At 50.1% G+C, this 10,332-nt stretch overlaps 1 protein-coding gene across 1 annotated transcript in view; it reads left to right on the top strand.

The window, feature by feature from the left end:
* Nucleotides 1-2,462: 2,462 nt before the first annotated feature.
* Nucleotides 2,463-10,332, top strand: part of EPHB1 (EPH receptor B1) — a 316,781-nt gene continuing 308,911 nt past the window's right edge. The window contains exons 1-2 of the mRNA XM_068969291.1: nt 2,463-2,472; nt 2,736-2,800. Of these exons, the coding sequence (XP_068825392.1) occupies nt 2,463-2,472; nt 2,736-2,800 (75 nt within the window). The remainder of the gene's footprint in view (nt 2,473-2,735; nt 2,801-10,332) is intronic.

Here is a 10,332-nt window from a genome sequence, read left to right as displayed (position 1 = left end):
GTGCTGGGTGTCCAAGGCCCTGTCACCTGGACAGACTCCCACCATCCCTTCTCTGGGATTGAGCACTGAGAGACAAGGGCATAGGACACCCCTTGGCTCAGCACAGCTCCTCGTTTATCACTTTATTTTCACTGCCTTAGTCCTGCCCACAGGGTAGGTTTCTTTCTAATCCTTTGGTTTATGCCAGGAGTTCTTTTGTTTCCTAAGGGGCCCAAATTTCTGCATGCATACTTCCCATCTCATGCCTGGAATAGAGAACAGAGAATGACTGTTCACAGAGGGTGGAGGGATGTTCAGGAGAAAAGGAACAGAGTAGGGAGAAACCAGAACAACACATCAATCAAGTCTGTGTCCTGTGCCCATGTTTGCTGAGCCACCTGCTCAGCTAGGGTGTGCTGTGCCTGGTGCTTTGATACATGCCTTGGAAAGTTCAAGTGCATAAGACACCTCCACTAGCCTAAAGAGCACCATTGTGTGATTTTGAAAGGTGCCCTTCTGGAACTCTGGACTCCCATGCCAAAAAAAAAAACAAAACAAAACCCTCACAATTATGTATTTGACCCATAGCTTCCAACTTAGGAAAAACTTAACTCAAAATAGATCATAGACCTAGGTAGGAGAAAAACCTTTGTAGTCTTGGGTTAGGGAAAGATTTTTTTTAGGTATGATATCAAACCATAAAAGGAAAAAGTTGATAAATTAGACTTCTCCAAAATTTAAAACTTCTGCTCTTTGAAAGATGCTATTAAAGGAATGAAAAGATAAGTCGTAAAGTGGGATAAAATATTTGTAGACCATCTGGCCTGATAAAGGACTTGTATCCAGAATAAAGAACCTACCAAACTCAACAATAAGGAAACAATCCAATTTAAAAATGGAAAAATATCAAACAGACACTTCACTAAAAGATATACAGATGACAAGAAATCATGTGAAAAGATGCTTAATATCACTCTTCATTAAGGAAATGAAAATTCAAGCCACAATCAGATACCACTGCACGTCTGTTAAAATGGCCAAAATTAAAAATGACTGACCATGCCAAGTGCTGGCAAGGATGTAGATGAGCTGGAACTCTCATACGCTCCCATGTAATAGCCCCAAAATGGAAATGACAAGCGAATCGGTAGACAAAATGCAGTCTCTCCATACAGTGAAATACTACCCAGCAATGTAAAGGAGTGAACTACTGATGGACACAAACATGGTGAATCTTAATTATGCTGAGCTAAGCCAGATTAAGAAAATATAGTCTATGATTTCATTTATATAAATTTCTGGAAAATGCCAGTTAACCTATAGTGACGAAAAACAGATTCGTTAGTGCCTGGGGACAGTGACAGGGTGAGGCTTGGGCAAGACAGAGGAGGGATTACGGAGAGACAGGCAGCTTCTGGGAATGACGGCTGTGTTTCTTATCTTGATTGTGGTGATGGTTTCATGGGTATAAAATGTCAAAACTTACCAAATTGTATGCTTTAATTATGTGCAGTTTATTGCATGCCATTTGTACCTCAGTAAAGCTGCTGTTTTTTTTTTTTTTTTAAAAAAAGGATTTCTCTGGTGGTCTCGTGGTTGAGACTCTGCTTCCAATGCAGAGGGCACGGGTTCAATCCCTGGTTGGGGAACAAAGATCCCACATGCCGTGTAGCACAGCCAAAACATGCAAACCCCTCTACACAACAGACAAACCCCCTGCAAACAAAAGGGCTTTTGGACTTGCTGATCGAAGCTCTAGTCAGGTTTTGGGGAGACGTTTCCATTGAGAGGTAGGGCTGACAGCAGTCGATAATAGATTGAAAAGGAAAGAAAGAAAAAGGAAAAAGGTGCCCTGTTTTCAGGACATTTCACTGCTATCTGCCCGAAAACAGTTGTAGTAAATATCAGCTCTGTAATTGCTACATGGTGCCTGGTGATCTTGGTGTATGTACTGTAGCCACCCTGGTGCCCCTGGGGGCTCATAGCTAAGTCAGGGTGTCTGTCTTTCCCTTATTGGCTGGAGGAATTGGTGACCAGGAAGCAGGCCCCTGGGGTGTGAGATGTGTGTTTGTGTTTGGGGTGAGGCCTTTGCCAAAGCTGCATGAGCTTTCAGCAGAGTCTTGGGAAGGGGGTGGCCATGTATCTGGGCCCATGTATCTGGGCCATGTATTTGGGCCTTTGCCAAAGCCGCATGAGATTTCAGCAGAGTCTTGGGAAGGGGGTGGCCATGTATCTGGGCCATGTATCTGGGCAAACCTGCAGGAGGACTGAGTGTTGGGGCCAGAGAAGTTGAAGGGAAATCAGCTGAGAGTGTCAACATGGATGCCTAAGGGGAAGCAGAGGAGAGGAGTGGGGAGAAAGGAGTAGGGAGTCACAGGTCAGAAGGAGGTGGCTGAGAAAGACTTGTGGTGGGAATTAGGTTTGACTATTGGGTCAGCATGGCCTGTGGAGAACACATAGTTTGAGTGATGTGAGAAGATGCCATGTCTCAGGGTAAAAGTGATGAGTAGGCAGATGACATCACACACCATCCCCCAGGTGGCTTGGGGTCATTCAGTAGAGCCTTAGTATCAGGACATCTGAGATCTGCACCTAACTCTGCCATGAGCTGCGTCCTCCTAGCAGGCCTCTTCCCCTCAGCTGTAGGCTTGGCAGAGGAGCCCAGGGTTCCTAGCACTGACATTTATAGTCCTAAGTAACTTCCTTGTCCAGTAATTCTTCTGACGCACCATTTTTTTCTTTTTTTTGACCTTCAGAAACTTTAATGGATACCAGGACGGCTACTGCAGAGCTGGGCTGGACCGCCAATCCTGCATCAGGGGTGAGTGTCAGACCGTCTGTCCTCCTGTCCTGATGAGCAGTCATGGGAGCAGGGCCTGACTTGCCCCTCTGGGATGTGGATTACAGGTGTAAATGGCTTTGTCCATGGCCCATCCGCAGAGAGGCAGCAGCAGGTGGCCAAGGCCTGTGTGGGACTGGGGCCAGTGGCTGTCAGTAGTTGGGTGTTCAAGTCAGTGGTGATGGGGAGGACAGAGATCCAGATGCCCCTGGGGCTGAAGAGGGTCCAGGGCATGAGGAGGAGCTCGAGTTCAGAAAGACTGAGGCGCTCTTTCACCTGGCGCTGCCTTAGAGCAATGTTCTGGATTCATTTGTTCAGTGTTCATGCACCTGGTCAGAATCCGTAGCTGCAAAGATGAATACTCTTGAGGAGCTCATGGCCTCCTGTGGGATCCACCACATGCATGAATGAGCTGAAATGTATCCCTCCTGGGTGGCAGTGGGGAGACTGACAACCAGGTGTGGCACAGAACTGGGAGTGAGACGCTTCAGAGGGAGACAAGAAGCCTTTACAAAAAAAGTGCACGCAAGCTGGGCTTTGGAGACTGAGTAGGAGTTTGACAGGCGGTAAATAGGGAGTCTGGAAAGACATTCCAAGTAGGAGGAATAGCTGATCAAAAGGGATGGGAGTCACGAAACGACGTAAGAACAAGAGTCTGTGTGTCTGGACCATGGGAGGGTGTGGATAGTGCTGAGGTGGGGCTGGGCTCTGGATTGGGCAGTGCACAGCGTGGGGAACTGGGACTGCCCTGCTGAGTTAGCCGTTTGGCTTTATCCTATAGGTAAAGGATGGATCTTGTCACACTTGCTGACATGATTGTAGGGAACAGTTGAGAGAAGGCTCATACAGCTGTCTCGGATGGGTCAGAAGCATCAGATTAAAATGGGACACTCAGGACAGTTGGAGCAAAGCTGAGCAGGAGGCCTTGGCAGCATTTGGCAGTGGGTGAAGACACTGGGGTGGGGAGAGGCAGAGGGAGGAGGTGGGATGGGATTCGCATCTCAGGCTCAAGTGGCTGGCTCTCTGTGAGGCTTAATCACAAAAGGAAGGGACAGGGGGAGTGCATGGACTCTTCATCCTGGCGAGGGGGTGAGGCAGGGGCAGGGTTAGCTGGATCTCCTCATCAACCCTACACCTCCTCTCTCCTCCCTGCCTTTGGTCACCTCCAGCCTGTGGCCTCAGGCCCCTCTGCAACCCAGGGTGTGAGTCACAGCCGGTCCTAAGACTCCCGCCTATGTCTTAGGGACATTGGGATTCAGGCCCCAAGGCGGACTAAGGCCTCACTTGCGCTTTCTCCCCGGGTTCTCACTTCTGGGTGCAGGCATGGAGCCTTGCGGTAGCAGGGAAAGGTCTGGGGTGAACTGTGTTTCCCAAAGTGTGGCCACGAGCAGGGGCCAATCTTGCCCACACTGACAGGTCCAAATCCTGCTGGGAACACTGCAGGCCATCAGGGAACGCCTCCCACTCCCACTGGGGAGCTCATGAAAGCTGATGGTGCAGCAACTCTTCAAGCGGCCCAGACATTAAGGACTTGCCCCTCTTCTACAAGTTACATTGTTAGAGGGAGCTTTGCATGTTTTCTCCCGTGACTTAAGTCATTGATGTGACTTTTGGTTCATTTTCTCCTTGATTTTTGTACATACCACCTGTCTTCTTTAAACTTCTGAACTCCTTCCCAAGGCAGATGGTCCTTTTGGGAAATATTCCAAGTTAAGAGATGCCGGGAAGGGGATGAGAAGGAGTGAGAGGCAGGAGAAAGCCAAGAGGTGGTCTTCTTACAGAAGCCCAGGGAGAGGGGTCAAGGAGGAAGGGGGCAAAGGTGGCAGGTGCTGCTAAGCATTGGATGGTGCACTGGGCTTGGTTACAAGGACCCTGTTGGTGCCACATGCTAATGGTTTCAGAAGGGACCAGGGTCAGAAGCCAGAAAGCAGGACCTGGAAGGGTCAATGGGAGGTGAGGCGATGGAGCAGCCCGTGAGAGGAGGGAATGCAGAGCACGGGAGGCAGAGGGAAGGGAGGCTGTGGAGGCAGGTGCCTCTCAGGGGCCAGGATGCCTTTGTTGTTGAAATGACAGGACAGAGAGATGGGAGGACTCAGGATTGGTATAGAAGCTGTAAAATAAGAAGTTTTAAAATTTCCCATCTCTCTGAGGTTGGAGGGGCGGTTGGGAGAGTGGAGGTGGGGAGTCTTAAGTAGCAGGTTTTTGGAGGGAGGAAAAGGTTGGGAGGTAACTGCCACTGCTGGTGAGTTGGGAGAGTCTGGACTCTTTGGAAGGAATGTGGCTGCAGTAAGGACCTAGTTGAGGTCCAGGCTGTGTGTGTGTGACAGCCCCAGTCAGGGGTACCTGGAGGCTGTGTGGCAGTGGAGTCATCCTTACTTACGCTTATGTGAGAATGGTGGGCCTGGAGGGTCAGGAGCTGAGGACCTTGGCAGGAGGGGGTCAGCATCTTGTAGCGTGACATTGCCCCAAAAAGAAGAGTGAAGCCAGGAGCATTGTGACAAAGTACAGAGGCTGGGGCTCTCAAGGAGACTGGAGGAGGACTCGAGGCCGTGGCCTTGAATCAGGGCTTAACTTTAAGACACACAGAGTACTTCTGGGTGATAAAGGGGTCTGGGGAGTGGGGCCAGGGTCCGATATTTGAGAAGCCAGGAGGCTGGGTGAATGGTCTGCATTTTCCTGGGATCCAGTAGGGGAGGAGATAAGCCCCACCCCAGCAACCCAGAAAGAGAGCAAATTGTCCCTCAGATGGCCCCTGCAGTCGGGATACTATGCGTACCGAAGATTTTGACGTGTGGGTGGGCATTGTTCTGGTAGCCTGTGGGTCTCCAGGGAACTGGTAGGCCTGGTCCAGAAAGGGTACTATGATCCTACCAGGGGGCCCAGCTGGCATTTCAATGAACCCTATCCATGGTGCATGGCCTGTGAGGTAGGCTCCCCAGAGAGAGGCCAGGAGACTTCCTTTTATGGTTTTCCTGGATTATCTTCACCCTTGTACTCAAGGACTGCCAGATGCGGGAAGGATTTGGACTGCCCACCCACACATAGCCTGCAAATTGTTTTCAGTTATATCTCTGGAAAATGGATTATAGTATTGCGTGTCAAAACCAGAAAGTATTTCTGCTCAAATGGCAAAATGTTGCTTTATAATCTAATTGCAGCTTTAATTTAAAGCCTTTAGGTTTAACCTGTATCAGAGGCCACTTGGTGAGCAGAGGGAGAAAATAACAAATATATTTATGAAGTAACAGATGCTGGGGGGATGAGGGGCTGAGCTCCCATCAGAGGGCATCCCAGGACCCTCACCCATGACCCTGTGACCTCCACCCTCCTCCCTTGGGCTGCCTTCAGTTACTTCTCCCTAACCCTTCTTTACAGTCCTGCTCTAAAAGGGTCCTGACCTTCACGTGTTGATGTGAAGCTCTGGGCAGGAGGGTGCTCTGAGAGGTCCTGTGGTCAACACTCAGGGCAGAGCTCAGCTGCCACAGGGCTCAGTAAGCGCTAGTTCTCATGGTTTCCGTGGTCCGCCTTAACGGTTGTCCCCCTTCCTGGAGGGGTTTCCCGGGTGGCTCAGTGATAAAGAATCTGCCTGCTAATGCAGGAGACATAGATTTGATCCCTGGGTCGGGAAGATCCCCTGGAGAAGGAAATGGCAAGTCACTCCAGTATTCTTGCCTGGGAAATCCCATGGACAGAGGAGCCTGGCGAGCTATAGTCAGTGGGATCACAAAGAGTCAGACAAGACCAAGTGGCTGAACAGCAACCACTGTTCCTAGATGCTGCCTGGCCCTCTCCCCTCTTTTCCTTTTTTCCCTCTCCCCCTTGCATCCCTGTCGGTCCCTCAAGTATCAGTTCCTTTCCCTGCCCCTCGGGGAGCCCTCTGGGGTGCCCCTCCCCACCAGGATTCCACGGTAGAGGCCCTTTTCCTAAAGCAGAAGGCTTGGTGCCAACTCCTAACTGTCCATCACTCTGTGAGCTAAACCTGCGTTGATGTGTGCTTCCTCCCACTGGGCAGAGAAAGGAGTGGCTTCATCTCTGTCCCCGGGCCAGCAGGGACAGGCTTCAGTAAATGATTGTCGGCCACATAGAATGAGGAAGGAGCAGTGCGTTCATGATACTTCCTGCATCTTCAACACAGGGTTCTGAACTCAGGAGATGCTCAGTTTAGGTTTATGGTAGCCCCATAAAGTGTTTTTTGTAGATCTCCCAATACCCAATTGATTGTCAGTATCTTTTAAAGAAACTTAATCAGTGATACAGATAGAGCTACCTCTCCTGTGATGAGCATGACGGAGAAGACCAGGACACTCTCCAGAAGGTCCAGCTGCTTTCACATACTGGCTGTGATGGATAAGGAAGGCAAGCTGGGTCCCTCTGATAGTGAGGCTTATTCGCCTTGCTTGTTGGAAATCCAAGCAAGGCCTTTTACTTGCGCAGAATATTGCCAGGGCTCCTTGGCTATTTGCACGTGGGCAGCCGACAGCCTCTGTGTGGGAGTCTGTAACTGTGTAACATGTGGCCGCCGTGTGAACATCCACAGATCCTGAGTTACCTTGAAAGAGCACTTCACGGGCTTCCAGACTCCACCTCCATCTGTGCTACCCTGTGGAACCACCTTCTCACAACCTGTGACATGTTCTGTTTACCACATTAATATTGGCAAATCTTCATCATGGGAAGGTGGGAAGGTTGACAGAGGAAAGATGCAAGAGGCTGGAGCCAAGCCTGAGGAGCCTTCAGGTTGAGCAGGCTGGGTGTGTGTGTGCCTGTGCTCCGTGTGTGTATGTCTGTGTGTGTGTGTCTATGCATCTGAGTATAAATATGTGAAATGTGTGTTTATATCTGTGTGCTGTGCTGTGCTAAGTCGCTTCAGTCATGTCCGACTCTTTGCAACCCGATGGACTGTAGCCCGCCAGGCTCCTCAGTCTGTGGGATTTTCCAGACAAGAATACTGGAGTGGGTTGCCATGGCCTCCTCCAGGGGATCTTCCTGACCCAGGGATTGAACCCACGTCTCTTGTGGCTCCTGCTTTGGCAGGTGGATTCTTTAGCACTAGTGCCACCTGGGGAGCACATATCCAGTTTTCTGTATGTCTATGTGTATGTGCCTGTGTGTATATGTACATCTGAGTGTTTCTGTGTGATATGTGTGTGTGTATTTCTATGTGATACATGTGTGAGTGTATGTGTTTGTGGGTGAGGATGTATGAAGTTAAATGAGCTGATTTCACCTTATGCCTCTGCAGGCGGTTTCCAGAGTTCTGGAAAGATCTCAAGTGATGAGAGTATTATTGGACTAAGTGGAGAGCTTCCGCAGAGGCCAGTGTGTAGGGCACAACCCTCGTTTGAGTACCTGTGTATGTGTCTGATAAATCAACTCCTCAAACAGGAGGCACGCCCATGAGAGCGGCACACGGGGGCTGTCCTTCCCCACCGCCCTCCTGAGGACCCTCCTGGCTATTCCCTTTCCCCATTATCCAGTTCCAGGCACCCTCACTGGCTGCCACATCCTGGGAGTAAGGACAGCACACTTAGGAGAGAAATCCACTCTGATAGCACCCCATTTATTCCAAGGCTAAGCAAAATCAATAGAAATTTAGTTGGCCTGATAGGTGTGAAGGTTATGGTGCAGCAATGAAGGCTTCAGGCCCTGGCATCAAATAATCTGGCTCCTGTTCCTGCTCTGCAGTTCCCTGGCTGTGTGATCTTGGCCCGTCACCCAGACTCCTTTAGTCCCAGGGTCTCCTCTGCTCAACAGGGCGAGGATGGGAACGATTCCGTATATGCAACCGTGTCGACAAAAAGTTTTCCTGGGTAAACACTCAGAAAGTGTTAGCATAGTACTCACCCTCTGGAGGCCTGGATTTTCTCTCTTCTTCTTTTGATGACTCAATCATGCTAATTAAGACAGAAAAGCCTGAGCTAAATTAGGCAAATCCAGGAGACATTTAGCTCTGGGCAAAATGATTTTGTGAATGGAGTTGTATGGTGTTTGAATTTCTGGCCATTGCCGGGGCAGGAGAGCAGAGGGGAACAGAGTTGGGCATCCTTTTTCAGACTGGTACCCCTGCCTGGGACTCGGGAGCATTGGAACTGGTCACTGATTGCTGGGAGCCACGCTTCAGGATCAGTCAGGGTTTCCTGGTGGCCAGGGACAGAAAAATACAAGTCAGTCTTAAGGGAGGTATCTTGGCTCATGTGAATAAATGGTCCGGGGGCTGATGTGGCTTCCTCTGTGGCTGGGTGCAAATCCTTAGATCACTCTGTCTCTCTCCCCACCACCTTTCTCCTCTCTCTGCTCCCCTGGTGTTGGCTCCTTGCTGAGTTTCCTCTTGGTCATAAGAAGGCTGCAGCGGCTCTAGCTCTTACAACCTCATCCATCATCTCCTGGGGAAGAGCCAGTACCTCCTCTGGGATCCCCCAGCAGAAGCTCTGGAATTAGCTCTGAGTGGGCCTGACTATATCAGTTTGGCTCCCACATCTGCCCTGATCTAGTCCCTGCATCCAGGAAGTACTGAGTGGTACTCTCAGGTCCTTTGTTCCAACCCCGTGCTGGGCTGAGCCCACCAGAAGCCTTGGGCTGAAGGGCTGAAGGGAGTCCCTCTCCAGAAGAAATTGGGATGTGGGTACCAGAAAGCTGAATAGTTGCTGGGCACAGAAAGAGGAAATTGAATACTACATCGCAAGGCCCTGTGTGCTTTACAGCCAGGTGTACATCAGTCCTCACAACAGCCCCATTTTACAGAAGAGGAAACCAAAGCACTGAACAACTGTTAAATTGCTTCTGATCACACGGCTGGAGAGTGCCATCTAACCCTCTGCTGCCTGCTCGCCTGCTGAAAACCACGCTGTACCCTCTCTCCTAGTGAAATGCTGCAGTGTCTCCAGAGAGTGGCTTCCAACAGAATCTCCAGTTTTGAGTTGCTGGAGGTCCGTCGAATTCAGGCTCAGTGTCTAGAAGATTTTCTCACAGTTTAGGACACAGTGGTATCTTTCCCCTGAGCTGTTACCAAGGAGTAAGTACTGCTTTCTCCACTGCGAGGGGGCCCTGCCTCCCAGCAGGTGGGCCTCCAACTGCCCTGCCCCCTCCCCCGCCCCCCTCCCTTGCCCTCTTCAGGTAAACCCCTGAGATAAGTCAGAGCTCCCACCCTGCGCCTCCCACCCACTCTTTATCTTTTTCTCTCACTACCAAAAGGCCTGTAATTAGGAAACATTAGCAGGCTCAAAACAGCTTTCACACCTGAAACATCCTCTGTAATTGCACTCAGCAGTGCTCTTCTCTGGCTATTAATGTCACTTTTATGAAGCAATGAGGAACAAAACACCCCGAGGCACTTAAAACATTTTTTTTTAATATATATAATACATGTCTTTTAGGAATGGAAGTTTAAAATCACCTGCTTGACAGAGACAGTGATAGACAAAGGCTGGGGGCTCAGGACAGAGCCATGGGCCCAGGGAGCCATGGGATTCAGACACTGCTCTGGAAAGAGTGACAGCCCTGGGGTGGGTTGGCCA

Source organism: Capricornis sumatraensis, chromosome 1 (assembly GCF_032405125.1).
Source record: "Capricornis sumatraensis isolate serow.1 chromosome 1, serow.2, whole genome shotgun sequence".
Classification (NCBI taxonomy): Eukaryota; Metazoa; Chordata; class Mammalia; order Artiodactyla; family Bovidae; genus Capricornis; species Capricornis sumatraensis.
Note: the sequence above shows the minus strand (reverse complement) of the source record. Positions and strands in the feature narration are given on the sequence as shown.